The 23,697-nt window shown below is 38.2% G+C and overlaps 1 protein-coding gene across 2 annotated transcripts; it reads right to left on the reverse strand.

The window, feature by feature from the left end:
• Nucleotides 1-3,621: 3,621 nt before the first annotated feature.
• LOC135465550 (solute carrier family 12 member 9-like) lies at nucleotides 3,622-22,921 on the reverse strand. Of its 2 annotated transcripts, none has more exons than XM_064742790.1 (11): nucleotides 22,383-22,921; nucleotides 18,245-18,379; nucleotides 16,596-16,730; nucleotides 16,068-16,201; nucleotides 15,503-15,674; nucleotides 10,493-10,600; nucleotides 9,655-9,766; nucleotides 8,720-8,877; nucleotides 8,455-8,537; nucleotides 7,876-8,000; nucleotides 3,622-6,791 (listed from the first exon to the last, which is right to left on the reverse strand). In XM_064742790.1, the coding sequence occupies exons 1-11, from the start codon at nucleotides 22,741-22,743 to the stop codon at nucleotides 5,426-5,428; spliced, it is 2,889 nt and encodes a 962-aa protein (XP_064598860.1). In that variant the 5' UTR covers nucleotides 22,744-22,921; the 3' UTR covers nucleotides 3,622-5,425. The 2 variants fall into 2 exon arrangements, with proteins under 2 accessions (XP_064598860.1, XP_064598859.1); XM_064742789.1 differs by lacking the exon at nucleotides 22,383-22,921 and adding an exon at nucleotides 21,079-21,363.
• Nucleotides 22,922-23,697: the final 776 nt, after the last annotated feature.

Genomic DNA, 23,697 nt, shown 5'->3' on the forward strand with positions numbered 1-23,697 from the left:
TTTTATCCTTCCCGCAGGATTACATCATGAAGCCTACAGCACTAAAGGCTGTTCACATACACACAGACACACAATGTAAAAAAAAAAAAAAAAAAAAATCATAAATTACAGGACTAAGTAAACAAGCTTACTCTACTACTGGTACAGAGTCACACAGACATACCTGTTTACAATAGTGCTTGGTGCTATGATGCCAACTAGTAACAATCGTACCATTACCTTAATATTAACCTGATTTATTCTAGAACTATCAATGCATTCAGAGGTACATCTCGTCAGGCACAAATAACCACATTATAAATGTACAGTTGCTGTTATACATATATGCTTTTATGTACAAACGCATTAAAGTAAAACAAAGCTAAAATATGAAGTAAGTTTCATCATATAGACAGCTGAAAATGCATAAAACTCCTTCCAATCATTTTTTTGGATTTTTTAGGAGTGTTGAAAGGCATTCAAATATTTGAAAACTATGAACGTCTTTGAGCCATACTGACAGAACTCTGCCATTACCTTTTTTCCTGATGTTCACCAGAAGGAAGGAATTTTTTGGGAATATTATTTCAGGAGTCTTTCATGCATGGGTAAAAACGGTTATTCCAACATTCAGTGTCGTGAATAGAGTTGAAAAAACTTCCTGTCACGTCGGTTCCTAACCTCTGATAGTATGGTCAATAAAGCCCACCGTATATAGAAATCAAATGTATCAGTGCCTTTAACGCTTTTCACAAAAATCTAAAAAATTAAATGGAAGCATGTTTATGTATAGTTTTACAGGGTCTATTTAGAGATACCTACTTCGATTTTTAGAGGTCTTTTCCTTCAACTTAATCTTTTGACATCCTAAAAACAGCTGAGATTATTCATGTACAGTGTTGTACAGTTACATGTACCTGTAGCTGCACAATTACATCTTTCACCAGCTAGGGTGGAATCTTGTGTAATCACACAAACATCTTGGCCTACAAGTAAACAAATTTGGTGCAGGTCACTGGAACCCACAAGAACCCAGTCTGCAAAGAACATGTCTTTACCTTTACAATATTAGCTTATTTCATTGGTGTTCAATGTGCTTATACAATTTTTTTCTGTCTGAACTTTCAGGACATTATACATATACACACGAGTAAACTGGTTGACAGCATTTTGGTACAAGTACATAAAAAGCTGTCAGTGACTGTTAATAAGCTTATAGCTTGACTAGTTTCGTGCAAAATACACAGCGGCTAGTTTATAGGATGGTCTTTAAGCAACAATCTATCCAATCCTTTTCAAGCACATTTTCATGTCCATACTATACAGGATATACTCTCCAGGTAACAGTGACAGGTAGATCTTTTGGGGCTTGCACATATGCAACCTATGCAAAACAATTAAGTTTCTATATATGTACATGATGTACCAACCGGTTGCTTTAATTATGCTACACACATGCACAACACACTGGAGGATTTTCCCCAAGGACTAAATGCTAAACTTCTGTATGGAAAGCTCCATTGACCATATGTTCGATTAAGGCACAAGGGAGACAACCTTACAAATGTACGTTGGGTTTTAAACACTTGTGGTTCTCTATACTATACTAGGATATCATGATTGTACAAAACACAGACATGGTACATGTCCATTAAAATTTCTTTAAGGGCATCTGACATAACTTTTTCATATGTGCCAGTTGTGAATATATTCTGTTCTACCGATATAATATATATTGACATACATGCATGCTGCAGTTGTATTGTATGCTGCTGTTGTATGCATGCTGCAGCTGTATGTATGCTGCAGCTGTATGCATGCTGCAGCTATATGCATGCTGCTGTTCTATGCATGCTGCAGCTGTATGTATGCTGCAGCTGTATGTATGCTGCAGTTGTATGCATGCTGCAGCTGTATGCATGCTGCAGTTGTATGCATGCTGCAGTTGTATGCATGCTGCAGCTGTATGTATGCTGCAGTTGTATGCATGCTGCAGCTGTATGTATGCTGCAGCTGTATGTATGCTGCAGCTGTATGTATGCTGCAGCTGTATGCATGCTGCAGCTGTATGTATGCTGCAGTTGTATGTATGCTGCAGCTGTATGTATGCTGCAGCTGTATGTATGCTGCAGCTGTATGCATGCTGCAGCTGTATGTATGCTGCAGTTGTATGTATGCTGCAGCTGTATGCATGCTGCAGCTGTATGTATGCTGCAGTTGTATGTATGCTGCAGCTGTATGTATGCTGCAGTTGTATGCATGCTGCAGTTGTATGTATGCTGCAGCTGTATGCATGCTGCAGCTGTATGTATGCTGCAGTTGTATGTATGCTGCAGTTTCAGAACGTATATCAAAGCACATAAACATGAACATAATTTTACAGGCTTAGCGCCACAGTAATGGAAACTTCACATAAAGCATGTAAGCACCCAATTTTATGAACTTTAATAGTATATGTATACATCATTATCACATGTAGAGTGCACATTACAACATTTAGAATGAAACAACTTTCATTCGCATAATTCTTTTCTCTTTCAAAACCGTTTCTTTTTACAGCCAAATTGTATAAAAAATACTACAAATAGTTCTCCAAAAAAATCCTTCCAGGAATGCAATCTTCCTGAGTACCCTCACCTTCCATGCCTTAGTCAAAACAAAACAAAAATGAATTTACACCTGCATGCTAAAACAAAACAAAAATCAACTTAGAAAAGGCAACTACATGATATTCATATATTATATTCATAATCAACCATCAGTTATATATGTATCATCATGTACATTTCCCAAAAATCTGAACACAAATATCCATAACAGAAGTTATAGCAAATTGAAGATTAACTAAATACATATGTACAATGAGTATTCATAAAATTTCTATATAAATCAAAAACAGTGAATTTTCTAACATGTTTTGATATTTTATTTACTGTAATACTTGAAATTCTCAAATAATCATAAAGATCCTGTAAATAATTTACTGTACATTATATTTTTGTGGATGATAACACCAATCACACGTAAAAATACTAAACACAGATCTTTGCTAAAGCCTTATCACTGTATCTACTGTAATGTATCTACATGTTTACTATTAGCCATGTGACTAAACAAACATTATGCTTTTGCAATACTTGCCCCCTACTGGATTGTGCTCTTGAAAAAGTCAAAGTCCATTTCAGAACAAAAATGTCCATTACTCTGAAGCCATGTACTAAGTTTAATTCGGACAAATTCACCGTTTTGCAAAAAAAGAAGTTTAAAAAACTGTCAATATCCAAAAATGACCATGATTTTGTGCAAAAAAGTATGAAACTAGAGGAACCTTGACAGTGACCTGTAACTTGTCAATTTGAAGCCGTTCACCAAGTTTCAGTACAATAAGATGAATAGGATTCAAAGCAAGTGTAGAAAACTGTTTTGTTGCAGACTGACGGACAGACAGACTGGGTTCAAACCTTCAGTGTGTATAGAAGTACCGATAGGGGGCTAATAACTCTATTCAAATATACATAAAATAAAGGTTTATTTACAAAGGAGATCATAATTATTGAATATAGGAATATTCTCATATATTACCACTATATATATATATATATATATATATATATTCTGAACACAGATTTATGTAATTACCCCACTTCCTCAATCTTTTCGCACATGAAAGAGTAACTTGCAGTGCAATTTATGCACCTTTGTAATTTGATTTTAGAAAAAAAAAATTGGATTGGCCAATTTCAGGGCCTAACAAAAAGTATACTTTTATTAGTAAACACAAAACAATGCCTTCAGAATATACTTGAACAAACACTTTGCAAATTTCTAAAAAGATTGAAGAATTACAGTACATAACATGGAGTTCATAAGATCCAACAGTTAGAAAGTGATTCTGTTGATTACAGAACTCCTCACTATACAACCTTCTATTTGAGATGTTCACATAAGTATTTTTATTCATGTATTGTATCACAGGGGCTCCTACTGGCCTCCTTGACCTCTGACCTCTTCTATCCTTTGCGATAGAGGCCAGCAAATTTCTGGGTGCACAGCAAGTCTTAGAAATGTTCTGAGGAATGATGGAATTCAGCAAAATGAATCAAAGCCTTAGTGATTGACAGATCTCTCTGTCATAATCTTTAGATATAACCTATGCTTAGTGACCTCTGAGTCCCACAAATCAAGGCTTAAAGATGTGATAAAGCAAGGAAGATATATAAAACGTTCAATGGAATAAACACATAACATTCTAATCCAATGTCAAATTTGGCCAGAGTAATCAGTAAATTGTGAACTGTAAGTCTTTTATCTGCTGCTACCAGCTGTTAAGGATGAGAGCTATCGATGAATGTAAAACTACGTCTGTAGTTAATCAGTTTTATCATATGAAAGTGAAAGATGGACATGCAAAAATAGAGCTCTCAGCTCTAGTACATGAAAGGGAAAACTAAAGACAAACATGTGCAAACAGCACAGATGAACACTACAAGTCTATTTTACAGCTGCAATCACTCAGCTGTGTCGCCTGAAAATGAAATTGACATCTACAAACATGTGAGGGTAGCACACAGCATACATGAATAACCTGTGGAGTTTATTTTACAGCTTAAATCACTTAGCTGCGTTGTTTGAAACTTAAAGTGAAAGTTACAAACATGTGCAAACATCACACTGGCATACAGCCTAGATGAACAGTATTGGGTCTATTTTACAGCTGTAATCACTCAGCTGCATTTAATGAAAGTGAAAGTTACAAATATGTGCCAACGGCACACTGGCATACAGCACAGATGAACAGTATGAAGTCTATTTTACAGCTGTAATCACTCAGCTGCATTGCATGAAACTGAAAGCGAAAGTTACAAACATATGCTTACAGCACACTGGAGTCAACTTTACAGCTGTGATCACGTAGCTGCGTTGCATGAAAATGAAAGTTACAAACGTGCTAACAGCACACTGGGATACAGCATAGATGAACAGTATGGAGTACAGCTGTAATCACTCAGCTGTATTGCATGAAAGTTACAAACATGTGCAAGCGGAAGGCTGGTTTACAGCCTAGATGGACACATAAAATTTGTTTTACAGCTGTAATTGCTTGTCTGTATTACATGGGATACATCCTAAATGGACACACACAGCGTATTTTACAGCTATAATCACCCAGCTGTATTTAGTGTAATATATGTTTATATGCAATATACAAACTTTAATAGCATATCTCAATGAAAACATTCACAACAACAAAACAAAATACACTGTAGGAAAGATGGGTAATGTGTTGCAAACAATGATACCTCCTAATACATTTGCTGTGAGGTAAAGCTATAAAGTGTAAACACTTATAAACACTGAAAGACTGATAACACATTGCTAGACTGACTGGGATATTGCGCGACATGTTTTCTGAAGTCACACAACAGTCCTCTAAAAGAAGAGATGATCACAATGTGGTTGAGGTGACTGGATGTAGCCCATGCACAAACACAGTTGGGGGTAAATTCTCTGACAATGTTGTCAGCTGCTCCAGGTACGTTGAGTAGTTACCCTGAGAACTCGGAGGGCGTGGCAGGTAAAGGAATGTGACCGCTGTCTGGACAGAATTGGACATGATCAGACTGTTCATTTCTCGACTGTAGTCATCTGGGACGTTCTCAAAGTCGGTCATGAGGACAGTACCGGGACGTGGGGTTTCCTCATTACGATCAGCCTCGGTGTCTGAGGCATTCAGCTTCTGGACCACAGTGTCCCACATGACGAGTTTTATCTGGGCCAGGATACGGAGCTGACGCAGGAACTGATCTAGACGTTTCTCTTTCTTTAGCGTGTCGTCGTTGGTGGCGTCCACACAGAGATACACCCTCAGGCAGGTCCTCTCGCGCCACTCCTTAACCATGTTCAGAATACAGGCCAACTGGAGCATGAACAGGCATGTGTTGTCGAAATAGCTGGCCGTCTCCGGACGAAACACGTTCACGGGCCAGACGTCGATATACAACTTGCCGTTTGACGTCTTCAGCATCTTCTTGTCCAGTTTGTCAAAGTGTCGCAAAAGGAGTACGTTTTTCTGCATTTTCAGCGCATCCACTATTAACTGCACATACTCCGTTCTGTTCACCAGCTTCTGATCGCTGATATGTCTAATCTCTGGGAAAGCATCTTCTAGATCTTTCTGCCGTCCATCCTCAACTGACCCAAAAAACACCCGCTTCTTTTTTTGCGCTTTACCAAAGGTATCCTTTGGCTCTAAATTGTCATAGAAGCCGAGGCAAATGGTGTTGGGCTTCATACCGCCGAGGCCCGCGATACGGACAAGATGGTGCATGCCTTCCACAACGTTCTTAGCCAGGGTAATTTCCACGAAAGCCTTGATCTTCAGATGGTCCACCAGGCTAAGCCAATGAGGATACTCTTCCAGAACGGGGTCACGGCCACTCTGCTGTAAATCTCCTATCTTGACATGCCCGAGCACATACAGCCCGCCCTTCTTGATGTCATTGATGAAGTCGATGACTCCGCAGCTCTGACGTGGGTTGGACACCATGAGAAGGACCTGTGGTCGCCAATACTTGACATGCTCTTTGCGGCTGTCCAGCATCAGAAGGTATTTACGCACCTGATGGAAGATGAGAGCCTGACTGATAGAGCCCCAGGAGGTGGGTAAGGACTGGAAGTGCAGCACGATGATGAGCACGAGCATGAAGATGATGGCGATGGAGGTGTAGATGGCAGAGATGAGGAAACACATGACGATACAGCCGATCATACCTATAGCGCAAGTGTACCAGGTGAAGTACTTGAAAGTAGGCCTGTGAACAGAGGTAAACAGTTTTATTATTTACATACCAGTATTTCCTTCACTGATGAAAAGGATATCTTCACTAATTAGATATCACTTTTGTTATTACATTTTGCTATTACACTGCTGGAGACTTTGACCCAGGGACGTGAATTCTTCGTGAACCGCATCACAAGATCATGCACTTCCGTGCAATATATAGTTTGCCAAAAAGAAGAGGTAGAAATTCTTCAAGTGCTTAATTTACGTAAATACCTATATTGCATAAGCATTAAGCACCTTTGTAGAATGTATAATTACTTATAAACAGCGTTTAAAACTGTAAAAAGGTTTTGTGACACGAACGAAATTGCAGTGCGTATGAAAAAAATCATTCGCATCTCATGGGTTATCATTTCCACCTCTCACTCGGACAATATTCATGGTATTCAACCTTCACTGTGCAATATCCTCTACATCATGTATGGTAAACAGTAAAATTTAACCCCCAAAAGTGCATTTTTAGAGACAAATAAATGTCACAAAAATTTACTCTTGGTGCTGAAAGTTACAATTGCCCTGAGTGAACTATCAGAGTCAGACAAAAGGCGCAACTTAGGGATGGTCGAAACGTCATGTCATTTAAGGTATATGCAAATATAAGATTCTTCTTAAGAAACAGGGTGATCTCCCTATGTGATAGGAAAATCTCCCATCAAGGGGACATCACTCTGTAATACAGTAACTCAGGACAACAGTAGCTCATTTTATGCTGTGCTAAGTCTGAACAAATGGTTAATGTGTGTTTATAGTTTAAGGAATATAAAACAATTGTCCATGACTAACTTGCCCATATTTCCTGACTCTGAGAGATGTATTGATTTTAGACAGGTGTTTTGAGGTTTTCTTGCTGTAACATGCCATGATATTCTGCTGGAAAAGTTACGGCACCAAAAATAATATTTTGAGACATCTATCTGCCTTTAAAATTCCACTTTTGTGGGTGAAATTTTAGGTCATTTAGGGAATATATTCCTCCCTCTGCTGAATCTAGAGCAATGATAAAACAGGGTTACTTGACATGTGCATTAATGTTGGAAGAGAATAAAACTGACCTGAAGTTGGGTGCTGAGGCGGCCTCTAGAGCCAAACATGCCAGATTGGTGGAAAAGTAAGACAGCAAGAAAAACACGGACACCAGGGGAGCGATGGCATTCAGCTGACCAATCAGCAATACCAACTGAAATCAACCAATCAAAGGTCATGATACAAATAACACGGTACAACAGCAAAAAAGACAAGGACACCAGGGGAGTGATGGCAATAGGCTGACCAATCAGTAGAAAACTGTTAGGGTGGGTATATCAGATGAAGTGTGTGCCCACTGCAAAACTTGCTGGAAACCTGAAACATCTCCAGACCCAGAGTAAATCAAGTGTTGTACGAAGACTAAAGAAAGAAAAAAAAACTAAAGTTTTCAGGCCACGCACAACAAAGTAGGAGATAAATAATTTGTTTTCACTCTCCATTCTTTACACCAAAAATGAACCCTGTGTTTTAGGCTTTTTTTTTTTAATACTATATCTACATACAGTAAAACATAACAAAATAAATAATTCAGGAGATTTTAATTGGTTTTCTTGAACACCAGTCATTTCTTTTTCTACTAACAGACCAAAGAATTGCATGTTTACCTGCACCAAAACCCAGGATATAAGCACTGCTACATATGGGTTTCCTCCCTTCGTGGTAATAGTGGCTGGTCGCAAAATCACCCCTGAATGATGGCAATCACACAAAAAGGAAATTAGATGAAGCTGAAAACTGAGTATGGATAGAATCATAAATTTAAGTATTATGCATGTGTGGAGCAGAAAATTGTGTTTTAGAAAACCATATTTTATAGCTGTTATCTACCAGTACAAGTACATGTATTTAACATATTACAACTGGGCTCACAGAACAAGTGGTCATTTCCCAAGGCCTCCAAAATCCGAGATGCTCCAATGAGATTCCCTAAAGCCGCCGAGAGAGTGGCCGCAAAGATTCCAACAATGACAAATGGAGGCCAGAGGTTGATCTGCTGTAAGAACAGGTAGTTGTTGTAGAGGAGATACCTGTAAATAAAAAAACAGGTCGAACACAATCGCAAACATGCGCGTACACATGAAGTTAACATCGATAAAGTTAAAAGAAAACACTTCACCAAATGTATATATGCACTGATAAAGCATCCTGCAGGAAGTTTAAAATGCAAAACTTTTTAGACTCTGCTAGACCGAGACATTGAGACAAGCACGCGCGCCGCCACATTATCAATCTCATCATATTAGGTGTGAGTTATTTCTGTATTCAGAGGACAAGTCTGTGTTTACATGACCAGAACCCTGGTTGGATGTTTAACCTTATGTATGTGGGGTACAACTAATGTGACATCATGTTTCCCGTTTCTTGAATACGGTGCATCTCATGGTCCCATAAGAATTCCTAATGAGCCTACTACCACCATAACAGCTCTAAACCCGACATGGTTTACTGCAATGGCTAGAAGTAAAAAAAAAAAAAAAATTATGAGGTACGTTGTCCAAATTTACTGAGAATAAATGCATTTTATTTCCTAGCAGACTTAATAAAGGACCAAAGTGACAGTGTCGGACATTGATGATACCACAAGCTTTTCCATTTTGATCCAAACCACTCATTTCCAAAACCAGAATGGAGTCAATGTTTACAAGGCACAGAAGTGTAAGGCAAGTACTTTTAAAACAAACTTCATGTAATACCACCTGAAAGTTCCAAGAATAGGTAGATATAAGAGATATCGAAAATTAGCCCTGAAAGTCTGTTTGAAACTTTTTGACAATCTGGACAAGAAGCCATAACTGAAGACATACCTATCACATGTGGCTGCAATGAGGAAGGAGAGCAGGAGATAGGTAACAAAGGTGAAAGCTGCCGCCGACAGAGTGCCCCTAGGGATGGAGCGTCCAGGCTCTTTTAGCTCCCCTGCCAATGAACAGCATTTACAACAATTATTAATTTGATAGCGACAATGGCTGATTTAAGTTATTAACTTTTTTCATATTTTATATTAATTTTATTAACAATTTAATAATATTGTACATGTGTTTTAATTCATATATTTACTTGGCTGGGATTTAATAGCGTCCGCAAAAATATTTCACTAACATGCAGGTCATGTCATGTGATTGTGGTAAGGTTTAAGGGTGGAGGAAACCAGGCCCCCAGGATTATGGAACGATCTTGAACTGAAGTCAAAATTTCAATCATTAAAATTGGTGTGTTCCTTTCCATTATTTTAGCAGAAATTTGTTCTACAATAACTTACCCAGAATTTAAGTTATCAAGCAATATTTTTACCTTCATCATTTTACCTTGTTGCTTCAGAAATAAGAATTTTAAACTGATCTGAAACTTTGACTTAAGTGTAAGATTGCTCCTTGATCCAGGGTATGGGGGCCCAATAAAGTCAATGATCTCAAGAAGAATGCTTAAGCACCCAGCAGAATTAGCCAGTGAGGCTCACTTCACCTCAACCACACACGTCTTTCTTCTTTTGAACAGACAGTCTGGAACATGTCATTGATTATGGTGGCTGACACTGGCCATCTACAATGTAGAATGCGGCCATAGCAGGGATTCGTGCTTTTGGTGTGGCTGCAGAAGTCAAGGTCCAGAGGCCCGGGGCAATTCTTTATGTTTTAGACGTACCTGACATATTGGCCCCATTCATGATACCAGTCACACTGCTGAACAAGATGGCAAACACTGAGGCAAAGTTCATCATATTCCCAGTCTTATAGTCAATCTCGTATCCAGCTGAAAGTAGAACACAAACTTCATCATATCCCCAGCCTTAAGGTCAATCTCATATCCAGCTGGAAGTAGAACACAATCTTTATCATATTCTCAGTCTTATAGTCAATCTCATATCCAGCTGAAAGTAGAACACAAACTTCATCATATCCCCAGTCTTATAGTCAATCTCATATCCAGCTGAAAGTAGAACACAAACTTTATCATATTCTCAGTCTTATAGTCAATCTCATATCCAGCTGAAAGTAGAACACAAACTTTATCATATTCTCAGTCTTATAGTCAATCTCATATCCAGCTGAAAGTAGAACACAAACTTTATCATATTCTCAGTCTTATAGTCAATCTCATATCCAGCTGGAAGTAGAACACAAACTTTATCATATTCTCAGTCTTATAGTCAATCTCATATCCAGCTGAAAGTAGAACACAAACTTCATCATATCCCCAGTCTTATAGTCAATCTCATATCCAGCTGAAAGTAGAACACAAACTTCATCATATCCCCAGTCTTATAGTCAATCTCATATCCAGCTGAAAGTAGAACACAAACTTCATCATATCCCCAGTCTTATAGTCAACCTCATATCCAGCTGAAAGTAGAACACAAACTTCATCATATCCCCAGTCTTATAGTCAACCTCATATCCAGCTGGAAGTAGAACACAAACTTCATCATATCCCCAGCCTTAAGGTCAATCTCATATCCAGCTGGAAGTAGAACACAAACTTCATCATATCCCCAGTCTTAAGGTCAATCTCGTATCCAGCTGGAAGTAGAACACAAACTTCATCATATCCCCAGTCTTATAGTCAATCTCATATCCAGCTGAAAGTAGAACACAAACTTCATCATATCCCCAGTCTTATAGTCAATCTCATATCCAGCTGGAAGTAGAACACAAACTTCATTATATCCCTAGTCTTATAGTCAATCTCATATCCAGCTGAAAGTAGAACACAAACATCATCATATCCCCAGTCTTATAGTCAATCTCACATCCAGCTGAAAGTAGAACACAAACTTCATCATATCCCCAGCCTTAAGGTCAATCTCATATCCAGCTGAAAGTAGAACACAAACTTTATCATATTCTCAGTCTTATAGTCAATCTCATATCCAGCTGAAAATAGAACACAAACTTCATCATATCCCCAGTCTTATAGTCAATCTCATATCTAGCTGAAAATAGAACACAAACTTCATCATATCCCCAGCCTTAAGGTCAATCTCGTATCCAGCTGGAAGTAGAACACAAACTTTATCATATTCTCAGTCTTATAGTCAATCTCATATCCAGCTGAAAGTAGAACACAAACTTCATCATATCCCCAGTCTTATAGTCAATCTCATATCCAGCTGGAAGTAGAACACAAACTTCATCATATCCCCAGCCTTAAGGTCAATCTCATATCCAGCTGAAAGTAGAACACAAACTTCATCATATTCTCAGTCTTATAGTCAATCTCATATCCAGCTGGAAGTAGAACACAAACTTCATCATATCCCCAGTCTTATAGTCAATCTCATATCCAGCTGGAAGTAGAACACAAACTTCATCATATCCCCAGTCTTATAGTCAATCTCATATCCAGCTGGAAGTAGAACACAAACTTTATCATATTCTCAGTCTTATAGTCAATCTCATATCCAGCTGAAAGTAGAACACAAACTTCATCATATCCCCAGTCTTATAGTCAATCTCATATCCAGCTGGAAGTAGAACACAAACTTCATCATATCCCCAGCCTTAAGGTCAATCTCATATCCAGCTGGAAGTAGAACACAAACTTCATCATATCCCCAGTCTTATAGTCAATCTCATATCCAGCTGAAAGTAGAACATAAACTTTATCATATTCTCAGTCTTATAGTCAATCTCATATCCAGCTGAAAGTAGAACACAAACTTCATCATATCCCCAGTCTTATAGTCAACCTCATATCCAGCTGGAAGTAGAACACAAACTTCATCATATCCCCAGCCTTAAGGTCAATCTCATATCCAGCTGAAAGTAGAACACAAACTTCATCATATCCCCAGTCTTATAGTCAATTTCATATCCAGCTGAAAGTAGAACACAAACTTCATCATATCCCCAGTCTTATAGTCAATCTCATATCCAGCTGAAAGTAGAACACAAACTTCATTATATCCCCAGTCTTATAGGCAGTTTCACATCCTAATGAGAGTTGAACACAAACTTTATCATATGTCCCCAATTTTATAAATCAATCTCATATCCAGATGAAATAAGAACACCAACTTCATGTTTATCCCGTCTTAAAATCAACCTCATATCCAGCTGAAAGCAGCTGAAAGTATATCCCTAGTCTTATACAATGTAGTCAATCCCATATCCCAATCAAAGTAAAACACAAACTTCATCATATATCCCCAGTCTTATAATCAATCCCATATGTAGCTATGTGGTGCAGTGTGTTTGAGATAAATAGATAACAATGCCACACACAAGTGAAATTCAAAGGTTTTTGTATAGTACCGTAATCGCTGACAGTTTTCGACCAAAATGAAAACAGTTAGGGTCACGTGATCCCCGCCAAGTGGTGGGCTTGATCATAGCAGGCATGCGGCATCAGTTTCGAGAGTCTCTGCAGGTGACCACGCACCCTCTTGGATCAAAGCCACGTCATCAGTCGACAGAAATACACGCTCCGGACAAACTATAGTTGTATTCTACATTAGTTTGTATACGTTAGCCTACGAAATATATATGGGTTTATGTACGTACTGGTACCTGTGTGGTATGTTCGTCGTTCAATTTACTTACTGCCTTGAGACACCAGGTGCAAATGAATGAAGAATTGCTTGCTTATACATATTATTCTCTTCCTTTCTAATGTATCATCAGTTGTCTTGGGCGCATGTAAAGCTTGTGGTATGGTGGTGTCACTGTTACAAGTTTAACACCACCTTAACACGTGGGGATGCCCTTCAGTCTTGCATGAAGTGCAGAGACTATACCAGGGATTTTATTAGTTAAGGCTCCAAAAGGGGTTGTCCAACTACGTGAAAATGCAAACATGTAAACAGAAAGTGTTGGGGGGAAATACATGACGTAAGCCTATTTATGCATGCTGATAAACCAGTTAGTATTTCATTTAGATACATATATGTGTATTGTACTGTCTTAATTTTTGTGTTCATAAATAAGTAGACTCCAGGTAAGGCACTCGCTAAGGTCAACATTTCCAAGTAACGGGGATTAATTGACACAGCCTGCCGAACTGGGATAATTTCAATTAAACACCCAAGGCAAATCTTGTTTGTGTAGCTATATAAAAATATATCCCTGTCTGTGTTGTAATATAGCTAGGCCTAAAATCTATAAGTGAAGAAAACACCACTACGCCTATATGCCTATCTTGAATTTTACGTACAATTAGGAATAGGTGAACAGGCCTACAAGGAGAACGGAATCATGCAACCTGTGCCAAATGCAATGATTTCAAGTTGTGTGACTAGAAAATTAGCTCAATTCTGCATGGAGCTTCATATTTGAAGACCTGCAGAGATAATCAATGTTCTCACTAAAGGTGATAAGTCAGGGCGAAATTATTCTTTATCAAAGAGTTCCAAGTGGTACGTGAAAAGGTCTCCTGGTGTTCGTTTATATTTACGTCTTTATTCAGTAAAACTGACCTGAATTTGACCCAGTTTCCTACCACCATAATGCTGACTGCCGTCATATAAGTGTAATATTCTTGAGTACAGAATAAAATACCAATGAAATAAATAAAATAATTCTTAAGAATGAAATATGACTGAGTAGTCCACCGGTATTAAAAAACAATACACTTTTTGACAAACCGGCTCCATGAGTTACTTTTAAGGATTCAACTCTCTTTCATTCAGGCGGTTTACTTCATAATGTTATATTTTTTGTACATCAAGCTAAAAAAAAACACATAAAGCTGTGCTTATTCGGACAAAATATAGGCCTATATACAGTTCTGCATTATAATTTTTTACCGCATTTGCCAATTACATCTACGTACACAGGACGAGGGCAACCTACTTGACTTAATTAAGCATTAATTACTGATCAGCGTGATGGCATGACAGAAGTTATGGATTTGGAAGAGAATAGCCGATTCATGTTTACTTGATATCAAACTGTGTATATATATATGTACAGATGCCACATAAATATTGCCATAATCTAATCTTCAACAACATGCCTGTTTTCAAGCTTTCCTCTGCTGTATGTGGATGCCACGTTTACAGGGCCATGCAGAATCCATGCGAGAATGAACAACTGAAAATTCTCCAGGGTATTGGTAGCACATGGGACTCATATGTCATCGCGGCCGATGAGTAACGGGTGGACAAACATGAGTCACATGCCCAAAGAATTTTCCTGTATTGCCGGGTTGTTTTTTTTTTGGGAGGGACTACTGACTCCAAACTTAACCTCGACAAAGAAAATGTGATCCAACACCGAGAAAGAGGGACTGGAAATTCCCTGTGAATATAAATTCTCCTTTAACAGACTATACACAGGAAAGTTAGAGGGCATGATCAACACAGCCCTACGAGAACACATCGTTGCACGACGACTACATCGTGAATGAACAACAACAACGAGGACGACTGAACAACAATGACGACTGAACAACATGTGTTACTACCCAACGACTCTTCTCAGAGTTAACAATTACTCAGAAAGGGTGTTTTCTAGTCAAGCATATTTATCTACAGGCTTAAATGGTGATGCTATACTGATTTTTCAAGCATTTAGGTGTTTTTATAGGTGATCAAGGTGGGGCAAGAGACATGTGTAGGAGGCATGTGGCTTGTTCGTTTGATGCGTGCCTCCGCTTGAATCTGTCATTGATCATCGACTAGGGTAGTTGTACATATTCTCCAGCAGCAAAACTTACGCAACAAGTTGTCAGAGAAGGTTGTGCTATTCAGGCCTGTGTATAGTCCAGTTTTGGTGTCTTCCGTGCCGTTTGGATAGACCACTGGGTTGTTTCCAGGTATGTCTATGGGCAAGTTCTTTTTCTGGGCAAAGAAGCTGACAATCACGCCAATAACACATATCACCACAACCTGAAATGAAACAGACAACAAAATCAACACATATTGTGTCTTCTTGTGGCAGGGAGAGTCTATGGCACCAAAGTGCTGCTGCCACAGAAGTATCATGTCAAAACCACCAGACATGACACCCCACCCAATCACATCATACTGACACCAGGCCAACCAGTCCTGTTTCCTTTCTCTAACCTTTCAGTTCTGAGTGCCAAGTGAGGCAACAACAAGTACCATTATTTAAACCCGGGTTGGTATGACCCGACCCGGGTTTGATCTCCTTTCTCTTGATTTCATCCTTAGATTGAGCACAATGATCATATATTCCACACCTTTATGGTTGCCATGACGATCACAGATTAGCATGCCCTTATATTAAGACAAACGGAGAAGTAAAATGTTTATACCCACCAGTAGGATGAAGACAAGTGTCCTGGCAAACATGGCTCCTCCAATAACACAGACAATAAGGCAGACCAGGCCGATGATGCTGGCGTAGAGATAATCCCACCAACGAGTGCCCCCAGGAAGGAATGGCGCTTCACCTGTGCAAAGATTATTTACTTAATTAATCTATTATTTAACATTTATTTATTTATTTATTTGATTGGTGTTTTACGATTTACTAGTAATGAAAACTATTTCATTTATACGATGGTGACCAGCATTATGGTGGGAACCAGGCTCCTTCCCACGCACAAGATTTAATAATAAAGTCAAAAGTTTCCCCATGCACAAATGTTCCAACGTTCGCATTATTCGTTAAAATTTTGAACCTTTAAGTACAGGCGAACCATCAATTCACAGCTATGTGTCATAAATCCATTAAATCTTAAAACAGAAATTTAACAATTAAATGTACTATATGGCTATGAAGATACAATAACTGTCCCAAAATGTAGACCTAACAGAACGGGATAGGTTTATACATATACTTACCACTTGGCCCAAAGTTTTCCATCACGCCCTCCACAAACCCACTGATGTAGAGAGCACAGGAGAAGACATTGGCAATGAAGAAGAGAAAGCCTATGCTTCCCCCAAATTCAGGTCCCAGGGCACGGCTAATCATGTCTGAGAGCATGTTAAGGGAGGTAACTCTTATGGCAGTCTATGAAGACCGGTTTGTTTTGTACGTACTGTAATTACTTCAAACTTTTCATGTATGTTGCAAGAAGTTTATTCAAGCATATTCTGAATGCAATATTCTGTACTGACTGAATTTATTTAATTTTTTATATAAATTATAGGCCTACTTTTTGTGAAGCCCTGAAACTGGGCTTTAATGTAGTTTTGCTCCAAAATCAAATTAAATATGTCAATAAACTGCACTGAAAGTCAATCTTTTATATGCAAAAAAGTTGAGGAATTAAGGTATTTGATTGTTGTTTAATGGAAACACTCAGGTATATTTCACTTAGGACTTGTACATGTACAGCTACAATAGAATTCAGTGTTATGGGTGGAGGAAAATCCTGGTGCAAACCACAGACATTTGGCAAGTAACTGACAAAACTTTCCCACATGTAACACAGACTTGCATGAGAGACTTGATGAAATACCCTAAATGACTTAAAATTCCGTCCATGAAAAACATGCTAATTTTCTCCAGACTCCGAGAGCCCTATTGATTTTAGATTTAACACTTGCTTATAAGGTAGGATGACATCCTACTGGAAAAGTGTAAACATCAGCCACAAAAATAACATTTTATGATATTTATTTGCCTCTAAAAATGCACTTCATGAGGGTGAAATTTTAGGTCATTAAGCGTAGTTTTAAATGGTTGCCCCCACCCCCCACCCCCCTCCCCCCACCCCAGCCCCACTAACTGCTTTTTGTTTCCAAGACCTAACGGTGAGAACAGGGGAATCTACATGTTCATGCATTTAGACCTCCAAGTAATGATGAAAGTGTGTTATTGCTTCCTTTTTTTGCTATGTCACTTGGAAAAATACATCTTTCTCTCTTTCACTTTTTTTTTCGATCAATGCAATATTTCCATATAATCACAATGTCCTTTAGAATATCCTTTTTCTTTTATCTCAGCTGATTGCTCTGTATTGATAACATCAGACCAATGTGCAACTCAATCTGAAGTAACAAATAGACAGATAAATAATATACTTTAGAAAACACTTATGTATTTATTTATTTATTTATTTGATTGGTGTTTTACGCCATACTCAAGAATATTTCACTTATATGACGGTGGTCAGCATTATGGTGGGAGGAAATGGGGCAGGGCCTTGGGGGAAACCCACAACCATCTGCAGGATGCTGACAACATTTCCACATACGGCCGGAGAGAAATATATATATATATATATATAATTACACATAATTTACCATGTATCATACACTTATATTATATAACTGCATAATGTACGCATAATGTCCCCTAGAATTTCCTTTTTATTTTATCTAAGTAAATTATTTTGTATTGTTAATCTCAGATCAGTATGGAATTCAATCTGAAGTGTCAAAGCAGACTATTACAAAGCTGACATTCCCAGGAAGTTAAGTTTACATCAGACCTACAACTGATGCTTCCTTTTAGAAACTGTGCTATATATAAACAAGGATACAATAGGCTCCGCCTCCTTCCACTGCCCCATTGGTGGAGATAGCACAGATTGACAGGACAGTAAGAACCAAGATAAGATAGGCCAGCAGGTAGAGAGCGGTCGTCTCTAAAATTCCAGACTGACCCACGACGAACCCTGACAAAATAAAATACGGCCGATATTAGTCAGACATAGGTAACACTACAGGATAAAGCATCATCCTATCAATACAACTTAGTGTCAACCTGGCAAAACAAATTTCAATGTCAAAATCCAACAAGTGATATGATTTAATTAAAGCCCCACTCAGACCAGGGTCCAGTTGCTGAAAAGTGCATTAGAACTTAAGCCCAGTATTCAGATCAGTAAGCGCCATTTAGTCTGCATTAAAATAAGAATGGTATTAAGATTTAAGCCTGGTTAATACACTTTAGAACAACTATCGTAGTTCCAGAGCTACGATAACCTACAACCTCAGCAATTCGTCACAATCTTTTGATCATGTTCAATCGTGGCCAATTTTAGTCCGACTGAAACTCAAGAAATGGTCTGCACAAAGTCACACCTAAACTGACACATCTACTCTTGTGGGATTTACCTGTGTTTTTCACATGTCTGCATGAAATCAAAGGCACACTGTGTGTATAATGTGTGTATAATACATTAAGATTGTTCTCACTGCTTGTACGTATGTCATACGACAAAGCCTGAGTGATTAGGATCAGCTGGAATTTATGTAGGTCGCAGTTTTTTGTGTACGAAACAGCTGCATCACGATCACTAGCAATATACTGAGACTATACAAAATTCCTTAAGATCCCCAACCACTTATCCTACGATCAATCCAAGATCCTCAAACCACTTATCCTACGATCAATCCAAGATCCCCAACCACTTATCCTACGATCAATCCAAGATCCCCAACCACTTATCCTCCCCAACCACTTATCCTACGATCAATCCAAGATCCCCAACCACTTATCCTACGATCAATCCAAGATCCCCAACCACTTATACTACGATCAATCCAAGATCCCCAACCACTTATACTACGATCAATCCAAGATCCCCAACCACTTATACTACGATCAATCCAAGATCCCCAACCACTTATACTACGATCAATCCAAGATCCCCAACCACTTATCCTACGATCAATCCAAGATCCCCAACCACTTATCCTATGACCAATCCACGATTTATGATGATATACCCATGGTTTTTCACATGCTGGTTGTCCAAACTAGTTGTTAGTCTTGATGTGACAAGGGCTTTACCGATAACACACCAAGTTACTCAAAGCACAACAAAGAAGTACACACATCTACATGTAATTTTGAAAGTTTAGTTAAATGTACCTGAAAGAAATGTCAAAATATATCCAGCATGTTATCCCAAAACAGGAAACTTATCCCATACAAAAATAAGAGTACTCTTCTGCTAGGCTTATACTCTTCCTCGCATTAACTTTTGCCTGACTATGGCAGGAAATTGATTACTGAGTAAGGCAATAAACAACAGTAAATAAATCTTTAGAAATAAATAAAACAAACAAAAAAAAGCATAAATCTGGGAGAACAACAAAACTCTCATTAGATAACAAAACTCAACTGCCTCAACTTCCACTCCACTCATTTTTGCACGATACCAGTATGTATGAGCAAGTACATGAACGTTTGTCTTGATTATACTCTACATATAGATTTAACTTGAACGCTTGCAATTAGCTACATTTGCAGAGTATTCACCTTACAACATCACTCCCTAAAATGCACTATGTACAGAGCAGGGAGGTGTCCACTGGAGCTTTAATTCAGTACATCATTACTTGTATGTTGTGCATTTCACACAGCAAGTGTTTGTCTGAACTAACAGGCTTATTATTAGAAAGAATTTCCTTTCCTCCTCTTAGTTTCGACAAAGTTTCAGTCCGTTTTTCCTTTAAATGTGAGTCACTGCATACTATGATCTGTATAACAATGCCTCCTCAAAAAAGGGTTCAATGAACTTTTCCAGCTTTCTTCCCTGTTGTTTATCAGACAATGACATACGTCAAATTTGATAACAGAATCCTCTACTAAGGATTTTGACAGAAAGACATATTACTTTAAAAGAGAACAAATTTCATAAACAAGTGTGGGATGTGCATCAAGTTATTTACCCTCTACTTCTACGGTTATTGTTTTTGTCGTTATATTCACTGGACCTATTATTAGGTCACCTCACACCTGAAGACCACTGTCATGTGACCTGCTGACCCTACTCAATCCACACTGAACAGAAGAGTTATCAACCCTTGACTGACATCATGTGACAGAGGTCAAGGACATTACCGGTCAATGGGACCGAAATACTCATATATGAAAGAATTATAAATACACAAGGTATTGATTTTTAACAAAAACTTTTAGAACTTTATGAACTATTCCTTGTTTTCAAATTAATATTTTAGATGGTGAATCAGTTTTGTCAAACTTTAAAATAAAATTACTTCAAAATGAAAAAATAAATACATGTAAAACTTGAAATAATTTAGCCTGGAATACCATGTTTAAAGGTTACACATGGGTCATTGCACAAACTACATCCACTGTAAGTATACATGCCAGTAAGAAAATATGCTAATATAGGTACATATATATCTACGTGTTTAATCCAGTATCCTCGGTCTTAAACTTTAAAAAGTACCTCCCAACATACACAAATTCATTTCTCAATAATCTAATAAACTGTTCTGCATAATTAAATAATAAATCCATGCAGTTTGAGACTTAACAAAAACTGTTGTCAAAACATTCCAAACATCTGTCTTAGAACGAACATCTGTAAGTTACGTCCTATACAAAATGACTTACTGTTGTGTCAGACATTGCTCTTTTCCAGGATTCTCGAAAAAAAAAAATTGCCGCATCGTTAGCATACATATCATACATCAGCAAGGGGAAAATATAATAACAAGCGAAAGCATGATTCAATGACCTGACCTGCCTCTCAATGTGGCTTAACATCCATTCCTGCATATTTCAAGCCTTAAATTTATCTGAGGTTTTACTGCGTAGAAATGTGCTTGTGCATTTTACTCTACATTCAGAGCACATGTGGACTACAGCATTATGACAAATAACAAGCATGGGTCCACTAACTTGTCACGCCACTGTGAGCTGTTCTATAGATATAGGGACGCACATGTAAAGTAGGTTAGCCAAGGAAGCTAGAAGAACTGCAACATACTCACAGCTTAACATTAAGATTAGGCTTAACAGTATCAGTCATCTTATAAAATGATAAATCTTCATTCACAGTGTTAATCAAAGCACAGGGCACAAATCTTTTTTTTTTAATTATTATTAAAATACAAGTTTATATATATCATTTTACTGGTTATGGTCAGTGCCTGCATTTCAAAGAAAGAAAACTACACAATAATTTTCTGTTGCGCAAAGTTACACAGATTAAGAATATAATCACCATAGTGCTCATTTCAAGCCAAGATAAAGCTGTGCATTTGACCTTTAACTACATAAATGACAGGTAAGTGTAAATATTTAGTACCTGGAATTCACCATCATGCACTTGATGAAAAAGCAACATGTCAACAAAGACTGAAATATTTTTGACCACTAATTCCAAAACTCGCACGGTTAAATTTATTATTTATTTATTTGATTAGTGCTGTACTCAAGGTTGTACTCTCCCCAGGATATTTCACTTATACAATGGTGGTCAGCACTGTGGTGGGAGGAAACGACCATCCACAGGTTGCTGACAGACCCTCCCACATAAGGCCAGAGAGGAAGGGATGGATTCAGCAGCAACTGCTCATATCAACTTTCCTATTACTTAAAAGAGCAGCAGTCTATGTTGCCATGCATGGATATATTTTTCATAAGCACATTAATAAATTACTAATCTCACAATGGAGGAATGCCGCTGACATGATTGTGTGTTTTATTATTCATTATCCATTTTTACAATGAAAAATGTTAATGTTTTTTTCCATCTGCACAGAGCAATCAGCCTGAGAGATTGTGGGTATTATAATAATATATCAATATTGCTGGGATTAAGATAGACGTCTATCTTAACCAGTACTCATATATGTAATCTACATACGCCTGCGATGTTCTCTGCTTTTATGTGTTTCTTCATCATAGTTTACCTGGTCGCAAAAACAGCATGGTGCTGAACATGGAGAGGGCCACAGGAGTGAAGACACCCATGAATCCCCCCAGGGTGCGGTGATTACGACCTGAAGTGTCCGGCCCGGCGCACGCTTCAAAGTTCGTGTAGCCATAACCACTTAGACTCCGAGGCAGGCGCCAGGCTAGGGACGAATGAAGCAGTGGGGTGCGATCCGTGTTCCCAGCGGTGTTGTCGGTGTCGACGTAGCTGCTTTCATCCTCGGAGAGATAGCCTAGATGAGAGGGGCTGCCACTGTTGCTTGTGTTTGCAACATGTGAGTGACCAGGCTGAATTATGTCAACAACAACATTCGACACTTCGCCATCCCGAGAAGCCATCCTTGCTTCTGTCACCAGTCCGCTTCGAATGAGGAGTCCGTCGTAAAGATTCTCTAGTTGACTTTGATAACCTTATGCATAACACGAACGTCCTGTTAAAACCGGTCATAACAGTGCACAAACTCCTTTCAGGTTTTCAGTTTTATCAGCAACTTTTGTGTTGTTTTCTCAGCTGATCCCTTCTCATCACGGGTTGAAAGAACGCAGAGTGACGTCATGACCCACAAGCGCATTTCGCACTTCCGGCCCACGTGTGTTTGTTGACAAAGTCACCGATTGTCGAGTTGCCGTTTAAAATATAGACCACTAGTTAATTTATAAGATCAAAACAATCTGAATTTATAGTACGCCTAAAAGCTAATGCTGAGCTAAGTCATCGTAGATGAATAGATTGATGTAAACAGTTTGTTAGCTGATGAAGAGAAAAATGTTGCTTGTACGTTTTTTTTTTATACTCACTAACGATGGGCTCTAAATTAAGCCAGGTTTACTTATAGACGTACATACATACATTTATACGTTAGCATATATAGCCTAACTGAGCTCACTAGAAATCAACAGTCAACAGTCCTTCGTTATATCCTGTGTCGCAAAGTCTCAGGAACAAATAATGAATCCTAAAACTATTGTATTCATTTATTTACTCATTCTATTGATGTTTTACACCATACTCGAGGGTATTTCAATTATGTGACGGCGGCCAGCATTATGGTGGGACGAAATCGGGCATAGCCTGAGGCGATAGTGAGATTATAAGGTATTAGGATCTGTTTCTGCATGTTTTTTGCTGTGGCTTTAAGCTTGGAGATATTGTTAAAACTCGTAAAATAAATATAAAGTAATATTACATCCTGGAAATGATCTACGTTACAACTCATCTGGTGTACAAAAGTACAATCCTGTATTCCACGTAGAACCATATAATTGTTATTCCGCTATACTGGAATTGGAGTA

This window comes from Liolophura sinensis, chromosome 5 (assembly GCF_032854445.1).
Source record: "Liolophura sinensis isolate JHLJ2023 chromosome 5, CUHK_Ljap_v2, whole genome shotgun sequence".
In the NCBI taxonomy this organism is placed as follows: Eukaryota; Metazoa; Mollusca; class Polyplacophora; order Chitonida; family Chitonidae; genus Liolophura; species Liolophura sinensis.

Bases quoted from the DNA above. Each gene is read 5' to 3' on its own strand.
- LOC135465550 (XM_064742790.1), bottom strand. From the start codon at position 22,743: ATGGCTTCTCGGGATGGCGAAGTGTCGAATGTTGTTGTTGACATAATT. The intron at 8,878-9,654 runs GTATGTCTTCAG...TTTTATTTACAG, and splicing joins ATTGCAGCCACATGTGATAG to GTATCTCCTCTACAACAACT. The intron at 6,792-7,875 runs GTCAGTTTTATT...CTCTGTTCACAG, and splicing joins GCCTCAGCACCCAACTTCAG to GCCTACTTTCAAGTACTTCA.